The sequence below is a fragment of the Thunnus albacares genome, chromosome 11, assembly GCF_914725855.1.
Source record: "Thunnus albacares chromosome 11, fThuAlb1.1, whole genome shotgun sequence".
Lineage (NCBI taxonomy): Eukaryota > Metazoa > Chordata > Actinopteri > Scombriformes > Scombridae > Thunnus > Thunnus albacares.
In genome coordinates this window covers 14,503,997-14,524,263 of record NC_058116.1, presented here as the reverse complement: position 1 = coordinate 14,524,263, position 20,267 = coordinate 14,503,997, and the positions used below count along the sequence as shown (strand labels likewise).

The following is a 20,267-nucleotide window of genomic DNA, read 5'->3' as shown; positions in this document are numbered from 1 at the left end:
ATACACAATCCTACATTTGACTCTGGCATTAAATTGATGAAAATAAATATATAGTGCAAAATGAAACAACAGAGCGCACAGCATGGTATTTACTTGACATTTATTTATTAACAATATTAGATTTTACCCAACTTTTGAATTTACATGAACAAAACTATTCACATGAAATGTATAATTATACATTTAAATAATAATTTCCACAAGTCATTTTGAAAAAAAAAGAAAAAAAAAAAAGGGAAAGTTTGTATTTAGGCCCAGCATACAACACTGCAGATGGAGTCAAACAGCACTGGCACAACAGCTTCATCAGAGGGTGTGATCAATATTAATTTAAGAATTTATAATAGAGAGCTGGCCAGTCCTATCAACATCAAGCCTTTCTCAGGATTGTGTTTGTGTTTGTCTGATGAATATCAAATGACATTTTGGTCTCAATCTAAAAACTGTGCAGCAGTAATTACACAGAACAGCTCCATGAAATGGATCTAATTTACCAAACAGTATGGAATTCACAACTCATTCATAACATTACTGAACAAATGCAAACTTAGGAATAGATCAAGGATAAGGCAAAGTTCACAAAAAGCAAGTCTTCTCAGTCATCTGACTGTTGAGAAAGTGCTTCAGAGAAATGTTTCCATCAGCCAGTCAGACCAAACATTCTTACTGTCCGTATCTTTGTGACCGAGGAGGTGCAGGTGTATCCATAACATTCAATCTTTTTGTCAAAAGGTGAAACAAACATTCAGATTTATGCCTTTTTGTTTGCGGGTAAATAAATTAGGGAAAATGTGTCAAAAAAAAAATCTAATAATCTAAACTTTCAAATCAATCTGACAATTTAGTTTTAAACAGCTGTTGAACCATCAACTGACTTGTGTCTGTAAGAGTTTGACGCTTAACAGACTGGATTCTATTTTTACTGCAAGATGTTATAATGATGCAATGGAAACCATAGAAATACAAAATTCACATTTCCAAATATATTTTTATGCACTGGATTGTGTTTCACCATGGCATAAGAAAAGTCAAATATCTGAAGGTACAATCTAATGTGTTATTGTGAGGAAAAAAAAAACAAAACAAATCACCTACAAAATACAGTTTTTATCACTGCAACTTCAGACTGCCTCAGCAACCAATCGAAACAATTAAATGACAAACTATCATTACACTACTATGAAAGTTACTTTTTTTTTTGTAAAATGTGGCCTGTACAATGCACTTTTGTAGGTCAAAGCATTTCCATGGCCTTGCTCATCATACAAAGGTTTGTTGTCCCTTACAGGTGACAAGGCAGTGACAAGGATGACATGTTTTAAGCTTCTCTGTGCTCCAACATTCGATCCCTGAACACAGACGGCTTTTGTAGGCTATTACAACAGATCAAGGCCTTTTGAGGAACCTAAAGCAGAACTAAAGTCAGTTTAATAAATTACATTCATGATAAGACAGAAGATAATACATTTTAAAAGTGTTCTTAGCTAGTGTTAAACTACTAAAATTTGCAAGTATATTCCTTATATCCCATCCAATGGTGAGTAAAACTTTTTTTACAATGAAAACAAATAGGACATAATGAAAAAAAAAGTAAACAAGCACAAAGTCTCTTTGTGGATTGTCTGAATTAATCACACGCACACATACACACAAAACCCATATCAGCCACTTTAAAAGACATTGGAAACATTAAAAGGAAAAGTGGATATTTGCACACTGTTTGAAAAACTTAAAGTTATATGAAAAATGTTAAAGAGAAGAATAAACATGTGATGCAAACTGTTTTTAACATGAGTTTTGTTTGTCACTTAACCAGATGTACTGTAAGTTTCAAACAAAGACAATTGCATAATGTGATATCAATCATACACAACTAAACTTCACCTACAGTTACGTCCTTAAAATTCTACTTTACTATATTTTTACTGTGCATTGAACTAGTTAAGAAACATTTTTGGAAACTACTTAATCTTCTTAAAAGTGAAACAAAGCTGGATAATAAATCTTATACGGAGTACATACATACAAATTTTAGTGAAATTGAAAGTCTAAATCTAAGTGTACACAAAGTACTAATGCACTGACAAAGCATCGCAAAACAAGTTTATTTCTTTCTAAATGTGACTTAAGTAGATTTAATTGAGTGAAGCCTTTTAAATATGCACTGATGTAATTGTATGCACAATTCTTTTAGGCACTTGTAACATTCAAAGAATACAGTACTGACAACCGACTGTAACATTACGGTTAAATTAACAGTTCACACGATATTCAACCCTCATAGGATCACACTTAAGTTTGAACATACAGGTAACCAGAATAAATCCACACACTCTTTATTGAGTGAATTTTCATGGCTGTGGAGGCTCTTCTCAGAAACATGGCTTTATTTCTAGGTTGAACTAGAAGTGAAAACACTTACAGATACATCAGCACTGTGACCCATAATTATCCAAATATACAGTACCAGTCAAAAGTTTGGACACACTTTCTCATGCAAGGGAATGTGTCCAAACTTTAGACTTGTAATGTATTTATATATATATTTTTAATTTATTTTTTTTATTTGTATTTTTTTCAATAATGAAGAGGGGAATATGTAACTGTGTGAATCGTTGTTGCTTCACTGCCTTCAAGAAAAAGAAGTATGTGCAGCAACTGGTCATTGGATTATATAGTATTTTCTATCAGCACACATTCTGTATATGCAATACAAAGGCACACCAGGAGGTGGAGCACTGATCCTGCAACATAACAGGGTTAACAAAACAAATGAACAACCCTTAGGGACATTTTAAAGGAACTTCCATACACATGCTGTGGAATTAGATATCTAAAATGTGGAGATAAAAGTTAAAATAAGTGCTTTTTTACCAGTTAGTTTAGAATAATTAAATCTGGCACAAGATAAACAATCATAAACTGACAAAAATGACACATTCAAGAAGGAACAAGCATTTCTGTCTCAACGACCTGATGAAAACAATCTTTAAACATTCTCTATTATTTTTTTTCTTTACACCTGTCATTAACATGTATACACATTGAAATGTGATTTCAGATGACATCTGTCAGGCTCATCTCTTCCTCTTGTGATATTTACATCAAAACATGTCAATAAACAACATTTCTGTTTGTTCCAATATCAATTAGTATTAAATGTTTACTATGTATATGTACACTGCCTATTTCTGTTATATTTCAGAAAAGCTAGTTTTCATTTATATAGGTCTGTATATGGATTGGAGACACACTGCATTTCTGTCGCTAAATGCACCTCTGACCTTTTCAGAATTGGTTTGGAAATAAGAATCCAGGATATTATGCACATGACTGAGGATGCATGTTAATTCAGGTACAAAGGCATATAGACGTACAAACAATAATCTTCTGTGACAATTCTCCACCGCAGTATAATCCTCATAATTGAGCTATGTAACTTAATACCACAACTTTTTCATCTGTGATGTTATCAGCATGCAGCTTGTTGACGGTTGTGTGTGATGTTAACATCGTATTTACAGAGTGGCTGTTTGTGGCCTTTAACAGCAGCAACATGGCACTGACTTCTGGTGGTTACTTGAGAATGATCTGTTTCAGGGGCAAAAGACAAATGTGGTTTTGTTACATGACAAAGATCATCAAGTGCTCATCAAGATTTATAAAGTTGATAAAATTGAATGAAATGAATACCTTAACCCCTTAAACTCTTGACATTGGCTATGATTTCACCCTTTTTTAATTTAGAAAAGACATTTCTTCTTGGCTGCACCATTACTTCAAATTGTCTTATGCTTCATTTTATACACTTTTCCACCTTGATGACATGAATTTGTAAAGATGTACCTACCAGTGGGTATGTTAAGTTTAAAAGTTTGCTATACGCGTATGATACTGCACATAATGAACAAATATTTAAGTTAGGAGGATAATTAAAACCAAATATTTACACCAACTCCTCTACAAATCACACACAAATACACAAACACACAGCTTAAAACTCCTGCAAGGTTCCTCAGTACAAATTACCATGTACAAAAATTAAATCTGGATGTGGACAGCATCTTTTCACAGATGATATTAATAAAATTAATGCAAATTATTCACTAATTAATATAACCACTGTGATGGGAACCTAAGCTACCATTTGATTTTAACTACGTTCTCCCTCATTTTATAGAAGATTTGGAACTATAACTATACTGTAAAGAAAAAGACACTGAACAAAGCAAAAAAAGCATGCAATAAAGAAAATATGCAACACTATTTGCAGATGGAAGACCTCTCAATAAGTGTTGTCTGTCATAAGGGAAAAAAGGTTGAGATGAAGCCTACTAGTTCTACTGAAGGTCTACAGGTATGTGAAGCTTAATGATAGGCAATGCAAGCAGGGCAACGCTATGCTGACGAAGCAACTCCCCTGATTTAAAGATGGAGCACTTACTCAGAGCTCAAAGATTTATGACAGAAAGCTTCAAAAAGGAGCAAACCTGATTGGCTGGTGCTGTTGCTGCGTAGGGGACACTTGTGGCGGGAGTAGTTGCTGCAGAGACAGTAGCAGGCGTAGCACTGTACATCATGGGGACTTTTTCAGGAAGGGAACCATGAAAGCAATGAAAAGGTAGGTGGAGCATTATGGTAACCGTAGCAATGTTTTTCTCTCTCTTTTGCCAGGCAAATACAAAAAAAATGACATTAGCAGCAAGCCATCATTGGGTTAGACCAGCAGATGGCGTCACACAGCAAAGCGAGACAGCGGGGGAGAACATAAAAGAAGGGCTGGTAGGAGGTACAATTAGGAAATCTGAAATAATTTCACATCCCAAAAGAGTTGACATGTACAGCAAAGCCACGAGAAAATGTGTTCTTTATAAGATCTGTAGGTATTTTTTAAAAATGTAAGAACATTTAAGAGTAAAAGAAAACATTGAATTGAATCTCTGGGATGCTGATCAAATTTCCTAATGCATAACTCGTGGTAATTCTACAAACTAAATCTACTAAAATGCTTAAAAGTGTATATTGTGTTTGACTACCTGGAGTTAATAATATATCACAAGTAAGTATATATTACAAGGCTTGCTGATCAAAAAACACACAAATATGTAACACGACCAAAAATATTTACAGAAAAAAAGTAAAATTATCCTCTATGATCATTTTAAGATATGTGGTTTAAATGTGCAATCCTGAATTTTGGATTCAGATTCACATTGGTGCTTCCCTACTGTAGGCTTGAATAACAAGAATTATTACTGGATTAATATAAAAGCGTCACCCGTGTTCTCAATTGAATATGAGACATAGTTTATAAAAAATAAGCAGGGAACCTACCAACGTTGTTAGCAGGAGCCATGCACAAGACAGAACCTGTGTGATTACACAATAGAAAGAGAGAAGGTATTTTAGAGTGATTGGCACACATCAGCATAGGAAACAGTAAGGTTTTCAGAAAGATGCAGATTAAATCAGCAGACACAACTCTAGATTTACAGCTAAAATACAGGATACATTTGTTTTTTTCCACTTGTTCTTAAAAGCTGACGGACGTCTTGACAGAAAGAGTTTAGCTGACAAGTTTAATTGATCACATCCATGTACAGTATAACAAACATTTCATTATCCCAGTGCATGGTTTTCACAGCAAACATGTTCGCTTGTCATAGCAACTAAAGCACAGGTGTAATCAATAATATTAATTACAGCTTAAGCCCCATTTGGACTGGATTTATTTCTTAAGGGGAAGTGAGGTGATTTTAACAATACCTGTGATTCAGTGATTTTAATCCTGTCCAGAGCTTGTATGTGGGTCATTTTTCACCCCAGTAATAATTACAGCTGCAATTACCTGCTGTTTTTCTGTGAACTCGCTGGTCCTCTTGTGATTTGAATACTGTATGAAGCAAGATACTTGTATTTTAAACTGTATTTATGTGTTTTGTTTGCAGGCTGAGTTCCTTCTCCATCTACTGAATTTCACCAGCTCAGTGCGAAATTTGACTTTTGTGTGAAAATGAAGGAAATTGAAAATGTTTTTGCTAATCTGATGATCAGAAACCTGCTAACACCAACATATGGACCTATTTAGGAACCAATTCAGAAACAATTTAAAGCTATCAGAAAGATCACCGAATAAACACTGTAATGTCAGTGACATGTTGGTATGTATGTACCTATGTACCTGTTTGGTTGATCCTGCTGAATGTCCATGTCTATTACAGACCACATTCTGTAATTTCACAATGATAAAAAACACCATGCATAACGACGAATTACTGAGGGGCATGGTGAATATTTTATTTCCCACTTCCCCCTGTAATGATAATTCTGTCCAAAATGGGCTTTAGATCAATTTAAATGCCCCGGTTAGAAGACATTTTGATATTTCAGAGTATGAAAATCACATGTGTGAATAATTAAATTGATGATGGCTGAATTCCATTTAGCTGCTTCAGTTTCAGGGTCTTGTTATGATTGTCTGCTCACTGTCATGCTTTCATGGCTTACTGGGACACACATGGATGGAACTGAGCCATCTTTAGTGTCATTAGTAACACCTGTGCTTTTGCTTCTATGACAAGTCAAATTGTCTGCTGTGAAAAAGGCCTCTAGTCAAAATCTTTAGAGTCAGGATTATGATTCATATCATTTTGGGCAGCAAAAGACACATCTAACATATTAAACCTCTCAACCTTTGCCAAGTTCTTATAATAAGTCAGGTGACCACCTTAAGCGTGCGTGATATTTGTGAGCAGTATCTTACCCCCGAGACTTTAGATGCTTACCTGTGGGGTAGAATGCCGCTGTGGGCTGCTGCAGCTGTGTGTTGGCCAGAGCCTGTTGGTAGTGCAAAAAACTGGGGTTGAGGAGAGAGCTGGCCCAGTTGCTCTTCTCCAGAGCTTGTCTCTTTGGTAGGGGTTGCAGGATGCTGTGGGGAAAAGCCTGAAAAGTGACAAGAGGAGACGTGACGCACTGAAACTCCTTCCCAAACACCCCCTCTCTCTGTTCAGCTACGTTGTACACACTCCTAATATTTAGTACTCATTTAAAAACACTGTGAAAAAATGTCAAACACAACTACACAATAAAGATGACTGTTAATCACATAATGGAAAGATCATGCATGGTTTTAGGATACAAATATGAATGGAATAATGTATCAACCAAAAATTTTAAAATATCTGTCTAATTAAGGCCTTTAAGATACTGATGAGACTGACTATGTACACAAAGACTACATGAGACTAGAAGAAGCTCACAATGACAAAAATCAAAAAGCTATCATAGTACAATTATTGGCTACATGCAAAGCAAAAGGTGAAAATACCAGGTCTACAGTTGCCTCGAGGGGTCGCTTCATTGCTTTGGCAGTCGACTGAGTCTTTTAATAGCAGGCAGCGAGCACATGATGGCAGTGGGCCAATGGGATTCAAGCGTATTAACATACAGGTAACAGCAAGCAGAGGTGCATCATGGGGGGACAGCATTGTGGGTAGGTGAGAAGGGGAAAACAAAACAAAATAATCTGAATGTAGTTTACCACATAAAACACAGTATGCATGCACAGTAACCAAAATACCTGATTAAAAGGACTCAATAACTAAAGATTAACCACTGCATTAGTAGGTCAGCAATGCATGTACAGTTTATCAATAACTTCGGCAGCAAAGATTTACAATATACTGTTTTCATTGTATATTGATCACTTAAAATAATATTACTTGATCAAGTTTGTTAATCAAAATCAAAACACTACCGTGTGTATTCAGTGCGACACCATTTCATTCTGGAGTACATACACTGATTTTCAATACAAATCATAGACAAACTCTATATGAAAGATGACTTGATGTTATGAGAGCTTGCCAAAAGCAATATCACACACAAAGAGCTGAAAATAACCACACATCCCACATTATGAAGCACAGAATGAGTTGCTCTGTACTAACAGAAAGACTAACATGAGAGGCACACTCGGCCTTTCGGAGGAATAGCTTGTAAAAACATGAAATGTGTTTGTAAGCAAAAATTACAACCTGAAAGTCATGCAATAAAAATACAATGTAAATGATGGAGGAACCATAAATAAAAAATGATTTACATGAAAAGGAACACAGATGGCCTGTGAAGAGCATGTGAGACGCACATAATCATGAGGAAACACATTTCATTTAAGCACCACGGCTTCAGTATCTCATCAGAGCAAAGTTAAAACACCTGCTGTGCACAACTAATGAAAAGTTATTGAAGATGAAACGCAATGAACGTCTGAATATCAAACTTAGAACTATTACTCTGTGAGGAAGGTGTGTGACGTTTGTGGTAAATTGTGTCAGTTGGGTGACGGGTCGAAGGAGGAGAGAGGGCCGCAAATATTACTGCAAAAATTCAGATATTTTTCATGAAAAATAGTTTTGTATTTGTTTACACCCCAACTACCCCAAATGTACATCTTTCTAATAATAATTTTCCATCTATAACTAATACTTCTAAATCATATGTCAATATACTGTATGCAGTCAAATAAGTTACTGATTTATAACTGAAGGTGGGAAATTAGTTTATGAACTGAGATACTGTAATTGCTGAAATAACATTTTCTGCTCAATTGAACAGTTTAAAATTCAATCGATATTAGACATCAGTTGAATTTTGATGGTATATAATATGCCACTGCATTAAATGTGGCATTACAAATGACAGTATATCATCCTCCATATTCTATGATGTCATCAATAGTCAGATAGATCAATAGTCAGAGGGATAAGGCTCTGTCTTACCACGGCTGCAGCTGCGGCCTGGGCTGCCACGGCTGTCTGATTGACTTGCTGACTGGATTTGATTTTGGCCTGCAAGTGTGCAGGCGGGTGAAAATACTTGCACTTCTCCCTGGTGCAGCGGCTCTTGATGTAGTCCATGCAAACAGTGACGGTGTTATCAATGCTGTCAATCATCGGACTGTCACTGGGGTGAGCAAAGCGGCAATCTGTCTCCCCTCTTGCACAGTTTCCCCGCTGAAACTCACGGCACACCTGAGAGGAGTGATTATTAAGATGTGAGAGAAATGCAGCTTTTATTATGTCTACACACAGAAGTATTAATGTCTTTTTTTTATGTTAAATCACTCCTTGTAGCGCTTCAGTACCTCTAGTTTGTCAGTACGCTGGAGCTTCTGTGAGGGGGAAGAAGAAGACGAAGAAGAAGAAGAAGAAGAAGAGGAGCTCTGGAGCGTGACAGGCGGGCTGCCAGGGACAAGAACCTGGGTATTGGGGAGGATGTCCGTGGGAACGAGGTTCATCCCGTGACTCAAGGGTGTCATGTATGGACTATAACCAAGACCAGTATTTGCGCCAAGTCCCTGTGTGACAGGAAATGTTGGCTATGAAGGGAGAGGTCAAATACCATCACACAAAACTTTAAGGGTGGGATTTCTAATGTTTCAAGTTCCTCCTTAATCACTATTAGGATCTTACCACAGATTGCAGACTGGGTCCAGGGATCATGAGCTGCATCTGTTGGGCAAGCATGGCAGCTGCTGTCTTCTGCTGGATGAGATTGTTGCGCCCATTTATCTCTAACTGGGTTTTTAAGTGTGAAGGTGGATGAAGATACTTGCAGTTCTCTCTGGAGCATCGGCCCTGTATTAAGAGAACATAAAAAAAGCGGAGCAATGCTTAAATTACAGGCTGGTGATCCTTATAACGCTCCAAATGATCTCAATCTTCCATATGAAATTTTACAGCTTTTCTTTGAAACTGGATAGAAAAATCTTTTTTTTGTAAGTAATAGATATGTGAGAGAGTCATAAGATTAAAAGTGGAATAGATTTAATATCTTGCTCGTATCAAAACATCCTATTACATTGTCCAAGACAGTTTTAATATCAAGCATAATTTCTGCAATTTAAGGTTTCTCTGAGCACCAGCTTTCAGGCACAGTTCCACCAACAGTATCAATTATCAAGGACTTTTTTTCTGCACCCCACTCCCACTCAGTCACAGTGGCAGTGGTGTCATCGGTGTGCTAATCTACATAGCACACATAGCTAGTTATGGCTAGAATCAATCAAGAATCCGGGCTTCTTCTTAACATGGTGCTGGGAAATTTCAGGTTATTCCTTGAATCAGGAATTACACTGTGCTTGTAGTGCAGCCAGGCAGAGAGCACTAAAATTACAGTAATAAGGAAGAGGTACCTTAAAATTACTACCATCTCTCAGATCAGACTTAAAACTGACTTCTACTGTAGACTCCATCTGGTCTATGAAAACAATAAAAAAAAAAGGCTTATCTTTTATATTACTTAAATTGATATTTGCTGAGTGTGATGGTTTAACAATCCATGTCAAGACAGAGCCTAACACTTTATGGGTACAGTAACCATTCTTAATCATTTGACCTGATGAAAACATTGTCTATTTAGATAAAATTGTGGTTTGTAGCCAGTGTCACACTTTTTTAACATTCATACAATATAGCTACACACAACTAAAAAAACTATAAACAATGGTTAAGGTATCGTATGATTGGGGTGTGGTTATGGTATGATATATGGTAAACTAAAACACTTGGTTAAGGTTAGGGAAAGAGGCCACCATTAAAGCTGCTGTGTGAAGAATTCTTATATAGAAGATCTAATATAAGATCTTTCAAATTATTCAGATAGCATCAGCTTTTATTTGTAGAAAAATTAGACAATCTGGTAAAATTTGATGCAGTCCATCTGTTGCTTTTAGTCCTCCTTTTTTTTAGTGTCCCTGGGTCCCTGAGGTAAAAGTAAAAAAACAAATTTAAAATTCCAACACACCCATGATACACCCACACAGGTTTTCATTCCATTTTCACTCATTTTGGCCTAATTTCTGATGATTTTGTGGGCATGTACAGGCTGTGCATGATTGACATCCCCTTGACCCCCCATGTAGCTTTGTCGCAGCTTTATTATTCTTATTAGTTCATGAAGTTTCCTGACCTCATGTGATTAACTGCATAGCTCCATCCAACTTCAATCTGAGAAGTTAGTTAGTCCAAACACCTGTTTGGGTGTGCAGAGCCTTTAAATAAAGCGGCTATAATTATGTTAGATGGTATAAAATGGTCTAAAATGACATGCAAACTCCTATGAATGTCGGATTCATTACACAGCTATCCATCACCTCGTCCTCCACAATTGTACTTTTCACCTTGCTACATACAATAAAAGGACACACAGCATTTACGGCACTGGCATTGGATGTTAGCTGTGGCCCTAAATAGTGTTCTGCAGAATTGTGCAATATAAATGTAACAGACTCGGTTGTAAGAAACATGACTGAGATGGAGACCAGTTAGATGTCAATTCACGGTGCTCTTTAACACAAGACTAAAGCTATTATGAGAGACTTAAAGAAAGAGCCGACTGGCTACATAAGAAGTCCCTGAGCTTGCCAGCTGTGGGAATCCAATGGTGATTTCAATAGTCCTCTTATGAAGCATGAGTGTCATTATGTCCCTTTAGACTTTGAAATGAGCTTAACGACATTTCATTTCTTTCGTCAAGCATGTATATTGGCCTAATGAGAAGTTAGTTTCCTATGGCCTACATATTTAGATCCTTCAATCAAGTTACTAATTTTACCTCATTTGCATTTCTCCCAAGAGTTTTATATCAATTATTTTCAGTGAATATAAATGTAGGTTTAACTGTCAGCAATTTTTCATTAGTATTAAAAAATACAGTGTTGTGTTGTTGTACAACTTTCTAGTTTTGAGTTGCTGTGTCTGGCATATTACACTGGTGAAGGGGTTCATGTGCCACAACTATGGAGGCTTCAGTCGATTCCAAAGAACAGGAAAGCTGTTGCCCATTGACAACTGTGTCTTGATAGCATTTAGCTTCTTTCTAGTTTGAAGCGGGCAGTTTTGTGAGGGATGTTTGGCAGCATCTGCCCAAAGCTCTTTCTGAGAGTTGCATAGGAGATGTGGGTCTCATTGAGAGAAATCTCTGTAGCAATGCCTGCTATTGCTAACGTTAATTGCTGGTGTGCACAAAACAGAATGAAGTGTTGAATAAGGTGATGCAGGTCAACACACTTCAGAGCAAAAGACAGGAAACTCGCTCGTTGTTGAAAGAGAGGAGCAGTTGACATCATTTGCTTGTGCGTGCCCTTCTCAACTGCTTTTATGGAAGTCATGAGATACTAGTTACAATACCAAAGCATATGCACATTCAGTGGTATAATAAAGTTAAGTCTGTTGAGAGTACTTGGTGAATAAGTAAAGAACAATGACAGTAATTGTTTTGATTCTTTATCTGAAATTAACAAATCACATGGCAATAAAATGCCAACAGTGGGCAAGCCAATTACCTAACAGCTGAGTAAGAGGAAAACATTTGCTTGAGAAGCACAGTTTAGACGAGTAGCTCTGTTTGTCTCTCAATAAATAAAGACTGAGGATGAGTAACAGCTACTGAGCTAGTAACAGCTGCCAGTAACATTCAACATTAAATAACGCCTTAGACAAAAGTCTATTCATCGGGAAGAGCTGTGACATCATCACATGACTGCAAAGACTGCAGACTGGCCATCTGACCTTCTTTCCATCCTCAGGCTTAGTCTTAATTTCTGTTTTTTCCACTCACGTAGTCCCGAGAGAGAATCAACCTCTCTGCATTGTACAACTGTTCTATCATTTATTGGCAAAACATATGTTTCTTTCTAAAGTTGTAGCTGTATATTTCCAAACAGGGATGCCCTGATCAAATAGTTTGTCTGCAAAATGGATACAGGTCATTAAATAAGGAGAGCCCAACAATACAGATTTATGAACCAGTGTCTTGTCATAAAATTGAAAGAAGTCATTTGCTCAAAACCTTTTCAAGTACATTATGACCTATCCACCAATCTCATGAGTCTTATCAGTTGAGCTACACTTAAGATCAATGTGTGTATGATCCCACTACATAGCAAAACAGTACAGGTTTCTCAACTGAAAGTGTTTTTACTGAAACTCATTGAGGTTACAACTTTAAAGCAATACAAGAAGTGTTCACATTTGTTGTTGCACTTCAGCAAGAGGGCCAAGTTCAACAGATAGTTTCAGTGCAAAGCTGTTTGATTAAATTGCAAAATCACAGATTCTACCATAAAAGGAAATTAAGCATTAGGTACATGATTGAGTGACTCAGCTGTGAGAGGTGCTGAAATTCAAAGCAGTGAGCATTTTGAGAGCTTTAAAACACACTATAATGTAGCTGTCAGCACAATGAGTGTTTATTAATGTATTTCTCATCAATTTTAACTCCTCTTGCAGGCACTCATAGAGGCTGGTACATAAAAACATAATGAATGATAATATAGTAAAAAAACTGTTGTAATAATATAAAATATCTTTGTGGGAGAAGTTGTAATTGTTGACAAATTCTGTACATTAATAAACACTTAAACATGCCCTTATATATACTCATACCCACATTATAGTGTATTGTAAACCATTTATTAAATATTTGTATACAGTTTTCTAAATAGGATGAGGACTTCAAGTGAAGTGTTATCTAGTGGTTTGTTCAGACAAGTGATCAAGAATGGCAATACAGTCGATCAAGCAGTTTATTAATTGCCCCTAGTGAGGCGATAAGACGATGACTCAGCATGAGAATAATCCTGGGGCAAAGCTGTATTGTGTTGTGACAGTGAATGTGTGAGAGTGGATTAAGTCAACCCTGGCCTCATCCTGGGCAACTGAGCTAACTTGAAAATAAACTGGCTGTAATTCAACTAGCTGCCAGAATTATTTTTTTAGTCAACGTTAATTAAGTGATGAAAGTAACATCTACAAGGTACTTTTCTCTCTTTTATGAAAAATGTGGTTATTACCTTTGATTACATAAAACCTGGAGCCATACATAATGGAGAAAAGCACTGAGATTGCAGTGCAGTTTTGCTCTGTGGTTTCACATGTTTCTGCATGAAACTGGATGTCAGAGTGGCTTAATTTAGGGAGGGACTTTATTTGAGATGTATTTCAGACATGTTTGTACACTGCAGTGTAGAAAACTATGAATAATATAATGGATCCAAACTACCACCTAAATACACACCTCTACTGATGCAACTGATGTCAGTGCTTGTAAACTTGTAGACCTGCAGGTTTAACTGTATTTCATGGGACAGACAAGCTAGATGGCCTTAAAATCTACAATCACATCCTATTAGATGGAACCTGCACACCCATGATCTGTTTGACGAATAGCAATCATTTAAAAATGTTTCAAGGGGAGCGAAAGGGTTGTAGAAATAATAATGTGAAAATTAATTTTCTACATACTGTATATTTGGCACATTACAACAGTGAAACCATTCACTCAGAAAATTTCATGGGGTTTTAAATGTTTCCTACTCATCTAAAAAACGGCACAATTTAAGTAAAGATCATTAAGATGTCACCGATAATATAGTGTGTGTAATATTTCTTACCTTCAGCGAGTCAAAGCAGGCAATAACTCTCCCATTTTCAACTTGGCAGCTCTTCGGTGGATGAGCGAATTTGCACTCCTCATCACTACGAGAACAATTTCCTCGCTGAAACTGTCGACAGACTTCCAGGGTTAGCCATTTTGTGTCTCTTACTGAAGAAATGTTCAACGCCATGTCCAAAGGTTTTAATCATAAATTAAAAATTTAAAAACCAATCCTATTGTCCAGTGCCTCACACACCAAAGCTGTACAAAGTCCTCTTTTAAAACAATCTGATGAGTCCTCCATCAGCTGGAGCAGAAAGATCAAATGGCTGGTCAATCACCTAGATAACATCCATCAGTGGGAAACAACTGCAGATCTGTTTTTCTATGTGACACACAAGTGATGGTACCCACTGATATCAGACAAATGAGGGAATTGTATGCAGACCTGTCGCTTTAATCAGATTTTCTAAGGGCATTATCTTCTGTATCCATACTATGGCTCTATTTTGGGATTCTTTTAGGGTGCTGAAGTTGTGCAAAGCAGTGGCTTTCAGTTGAGGTATCAAATGTTAGTGGTAGGGAGAGTCTGGCCTAAAAGAAAGCACAGGCTGGCAATGTACACCAACCAACTTCAAGTCAGGGATATCTTCTCAAAGGCACTTTCTGTTGGTGATCTGAAAGACAAAGAACATGTATATTACTTGCCCATGGGGCCTCTTGAAATTGTGTATACATAAACAACATAATAATTAATGGTATCATTATTCTAAAGTCTGTATAATTAAATCATGGGATTCTGGATATGTCTTCTTGTCTCTTAAGTCATCAGTTCTTTAGCAGTTTACAGCAGAAACCACAGTAGGCCAAAACAATAACAAATGTCATCTTGTGTAATTACATATAGTGTTATATGTCAAGAGACAAGCCCAATCCTGTATGGAAAGCAACCATAATAAAAGCCATAGTAGCTTCAGACCTGCTTGTCCTTGTAAATTATTACTGCCATTAAAACCAGTTATTTGATAGCTGACTAGACAAGACTTAAGTAAAACAGTAATGAACTAGGAACTAGAAACTAGGAATGCCAAAAAGGATAAGAGCTGAATACATTTTAGAGTCTGAATTCTAACTCCAGCTTGATGAACAAGCTACCAAACTAACATTCAGTGTCTTTTAGGCTAAGGCTGCATTCCCTTCCTCTTGGTATATAGAACCATTTCCACTTCTCTGATTTGTAGTTTACTCCACAATGATTACTCGTTATATTGATCTCCCCTTTTTTACTGTCTTCAGGTTTTTTCTCTCCAGAATCTGTCTTTGTGTTTTTCCAGCCTCATGTACCTTATGGTAGCTAGTAGGCAGAAAAAACAGATGCTAATCGTAACAACCGACTAGACTTCATAGTGAGGGTCGCTGGGCAACAAGACATGTAATATTATGTCTGCACATCTCACACAGACATAAAGGATACACAGAGAAGAACACACAGAGCCACAGTTGTTGTGCTTGTTGGGGATGTGTAGCTGTGTGGTGTCATGGAAATTAAACAATCAATAATAGAACATAAACATTTACAAAGCTCAAATCCATCCCACAAGATGCGTGTTATGGTATAAGTAAAAAATGTAATAAATTCTGTAATTTCTCTCATGACATGACATTAGGGCTGAACAATAGGTAAAAAAAAATAAGGATTTAACTGGGAATAGTAATTTCTGCGTTTCATTTTCACTGAAAAAAATAGAAAATTGATGATGATGTGATTTTTGCTGGGGTCTGTGCAAAACAAGCATGTTCCCTTACGTCTGGAGGATATGATTTGTAGGCCGTGGCATCTCTGTAGCACTACAATGCCTAATTTATAATGGTATGTTATGACACATTTTACCTTTATCAAAAAATTGCAGCCCTTGCAATTCGGATACTGCACTTGGCCATATTGCGATTTCGATAATATTTTGATTAATAGTTCAGCCATACATGACATCTGGTTACAAATTGCCACAGTCAGATATGCTGACTCTAGGCCCGACAAAAGCACATAAAGAATACAAGGAAAGCAAGACAAAGCTTCAACACACACCATGTGGGGAGTGAAACACAGGACAGGATAGACTGACCTGTACACTAAGTGGTAAAACACACAGGAAGTTGCTGAGCAAGGAGAAAAGATGGTTAACCCATGAGCTGAATATACCGTATCTGTACAAGAGTTGAGAAGTTACTCCGATGAGAGCAATTAACAGGGTCTGTAAATGTAGACAGACTCAAAAAGCCACATATTTAGAATAAATTATACTATTGTTAACGCAGATCATCTACTGTCACAGCCTCTCAGCCTTCCAGCACGCTATGCCACAGCATACTGCAGCAAATTCCTTTAGGCGCAAGTCAGGAAACGGAGCAAGACAACCTACCTCTCTCACTTCATGCAGCACTAAAGAACTTCTGTCCCTAAGCTGGAATCTAGACTAGTGATATAACTTTTGAGTAGCTTACTTTGTGAAGATAAAGACTGTAAGAACAGCTATCATCCCCCACTCTGTCCCGAGGATTCAGTGACCAAAGATTTCCTCTTCAACAACAGTGAAAACAGACCGTCTACCCAACTCTGGTTGAAACATTTCCAGCCACCCCCTTCCTGCCTGGGTGCCGGCCTCCGGGAAGACCCTCCCAGTCTGAAATTAGCCAATGGGAAACCAGAGGCTGATGTACTGTGTTCAGAGCTGGGAGCACAGCTTGGAGTAAGACAGTGCTGGCAGTTGACCCTTTCTCTATGAATAAAATTTGCTTTCTTAGAGTTAACAGAATTCAACACTAGACGCATGTTTCCTGAATTAATTACTGCAATTATGAGTAAGTGTAGACCTAAGAAATGATATCTATTAACACTACACAAAACTTTCGATCAAATGTGACCATGTACAGCACATGAAGCATATCAACGCGTGCATTAAACATGCTTAACACAGTCTCTAGACTCTTGCAGTTAATGTAAATGTAGGCTTGTCATAAGCTCTTTTTGCATTACTATATTCTGAATATTGATATCTGAGTACATCAGAGCTTTCCTTAATGGATATAACTAATGGTCCTAGACCATCATATTTACTTTTACTATTATTTACTTATGTTGAACCATAATTTCATTTCTGTTCTATTGCAATGATATTAATACACCATACATAATATGGTCATGTTTGATAATACACTTTTCTGGTATGTAACCAATAATTAAGTGGAAAACCCAAAATAATTCAGCGTTACCTCAAGATTTTATGCCTTTTTAATGTGTGATTGTGTGATGTGTGATGTGTGATGCATACATAATACATTAACTTCCCTACATGCCGCTTCTGATGTGTAACATCTCACACAAAGGGGATCATGTGAGTAATTCAGCATGATAACTTCTCAGATGGACCGGATAAACTCTCAAAACTGATCACGAGGGTTGCTGTATGAAATGGAGAAAGGTTTTTTTTTTTTGTAGTAAAATATGATTTATCGCAATGGCAGTATGGTCAACCAGTTAATTTAAAACTCTAAGGATAATGTAACTTCCTCTTGCAGAGCTTACTTTAGGCTTGGGCCACTTTGAGTATCCTCGGTGGGAAATTTTTTCCTGTTTTTGAATATCTTGTTTATTTCAATATATTTTATATTCAGTACAGCAGGAAAGATGAGAAAGTGCACATCTACTGTACTACTATAAATAAGCACATGGCTAAAATCATGCTGTGTAATGATAATTATGTTTACAGCCGATAGAAAATACTTCAGACTGTCTGTAGAGGACGGTTATCCATATTTTCGGGAAGGGTAATTGTGAATTTCGCTTGTACGTCCGATAATGGATGCCGCTCCCCCACCCCGACCCCCCTACAACGTTACTGTGTGTACAGTTTTGTTTCTCAACTACAACATGACACTTACACGCAAAAGAAAACACACGACAAGCAATGGATAACTAACCTGACATTAACTAGCATCACACACCGTCTTCCTTGCATAGTTTGGTAACGTTACTTGAAAGGTAAAACGCTATAGTCTCTGATTTGCATTCTCATCCTGAGCTCCTTTAGCTAGCTAATCACAAACACTTGTTAGCAAGCTAAAGGCAGCACTGTCATGGGACTAACATGAACATAACATTAACATTAACATTTATTAGCTTACGTTAGCTTCACTGTTAGCGGAAAGTGCACCTGCTTACCTCATCACCACGGATGAACCGCTTCCCAGAGGAGACAGCAATCACGCACCAGCTAGGACAGACGACACGGCAGCACCGCTAACTAACGAAAACAAGACGCCAAGTACCCCAGAAACGTCTGCTCAACAACCCATTTTGTTCTTACTGTCTTTGCTGAATTATAGCTTCTTATTTCGTCCACGTATCCGACCTCATTTCTGTATTACTTTGCGGCACCGCACAGATTTAAGCAACAAGCTTTTGACAGCTTACTGTACAATCGTCAATTTCATGTGATGGAGGGGTGTCCAAGGGGTGCGATCTGAAGCCTAAACAACATTAAGAATTTAATATACCGCGTTAAAAAAACTCACAGCACACATTGTGGCATATAAAAATATCACATTCATTATAATGATTTCTACGTAATCAAATAAAAGAGGCCACTCTGTAACTTATACCTCCTAAAACCCCCCTACGAGGGCAAAGTGGTACGGTCCACACGAATGCCAGGAGGCTAAAAGGGCAAGGGTTTGCTTGTTACCAAGGGAACAGCAATAAAACCATGTGAGAGTTTTTTTTTATTAGTTTAATGAGAAAATGCCTTCTCACACAAATATAAGCATCCAATTAACCAAGTATATCAATATAAATGTGACAAAGATAGTGTGACGTCAAATTTATGTCTGCCCATTATCAATGAAATAGCCCATGTGAACTAAATGCTTGTGTATCCTATCTATTTGTGTAAGAAATAATGATAATGTAAGACTTTTTTATAGAGTCCTGATGAAAAGGTGACATTTGACTTGCATAATCTGAATAAGAGGCAGATGCACGGATTACTAGCAGCCTAGTATCACGGGTTTGCTCAAGGTCATATTGGATAGGTTAGATGCTAACCCAGTTATCAGACATGGAGGGTGCAGGGAGGAAGACAGAGAAGGGAGTGAGATTTTTCTGATATGTTTAGCAACGCACATTTGCAACAAAATTAAAAATGAGAGATTAATAAAACTGAGACAGGTCTGCAGACAGTCTCTATTCTCTGGTTTGTACCAGACTTAATAAAGCAGCTACAGTGTTAACGTTATATTCCTGTTTATTTGGTATGTGCTGAGTATGGTGTGTATATTTTAGAAATCAAAAACCTCACAGTGAACAATGTGACATTTTACCCATTGCATTACTTGTCATGACATTACATGGCACTCAAAACACACACAAATGCACAAACAAGTTATGACTAATTGATCGATTCCCTCCTTTTTGCTACTGCAGGCTTCTTGAGATAACAAATGAGCTTTATCGGATCCGTCACACTGACAACGCTCTTCAACAAACTGGAGATATGGCATCAAGTGCCGCTTGGAAAGGTCACCATACTGCTCTCTTTGAAGAAAATGTCACTGTCAGTGAGTCAGACGGAAGAACAAAGAGAATGCAGCAATTCATGCTTTCATCACTTTGACCTTACCCCTGTTTGTTGTATTCATATTTTATCATTTACAGACCATTTGATATTACTTGGCAATGCTTCCCAACTTTGTGGCTTTGGTAAGTGTTGGGTTCTTTTCATTCAGATGTCACATGGATGTCCACAAATCTTCACTTGAACTTAACAGCGGAA

General features: G+C 37.2%; 1 protein-coding gene across 6 annotated transcripts; it reads right to left on the bottom strand.

Annotated features, from left to right (window-relative positions):
- Positions 1-83: 83 nt before the first annotated feature.
- Positions 84-18,963, bottom strand: LOC122992077 (muscleblind-like protein 2a). Of its 6 annotated transcripts, none has more exons than XM_044365648.1 (10): positions 18,659-18,962; positions 14,456-15,116; positions 9,474-9,638; positions 9,146-9,358; positions 8,781-9,032; positions 7,328-7,381; positions 6,786-6,942; positions 5,335-5,370; positions 4,491-4,543; positions 3,487-3,591 (listed from the first exon to the last, which is right to left on the bottom strand). In XM_044365648.1, exons 2-10 carry the CDS (start codon positions 14,627-14,629, stop codon positions 3,577-3,579), a joined length of 1,119 nt encoding a protein of 372 aa, XP_044221583.1. In that variant the 5' UTR covers positions 14,630-15,116; positions 18,659-18,962; the 3' UTR covers positions 3,487-3,576. The 6 variants fall into 6 exon arrangements, with proteins under 6 accessions (XP_044221580.1, XP_044221581.1, XP_044221584.1 ...); XM_044365647.1 differs by having other exon boundaries at positions 4,491-4,585; positions 18,659-18,959; XM_044365645.1 differs by lacking the exon at positions 4,491-4,543 and having other exon boundaries at positions 84-3,591; positions 18,659-18,961.
- Positions 18,964-20,267: the final 1,304 nt, after the last annotated feature.

Excerpts from the sequence above, each read along its gene's own strand:
- LOC122992077 (XM_044365645.1), bottom strand. The coding sequence starts at position 14,629 with ATGGCGTTGAACATTTCTTCAGTAAGAGACACAAAATGGCTAACCCTG. Across the intron at positions 7,382-8,780 it reads AGGCCGCAGCTGCAGCCGTG|ACTCAGTCGACTGCCAAAGC; the intron begins GTAAGACAGAGC and ends TGCTATTAAAAG. Across the intron at positions 6,943-7,327 it reads TCGAGGCAACTGTAGACCTG|GCTTTTCCCCACAGCATCCT; the intron begins GTATTTTCACCT and ends GTCACTTTTCAG.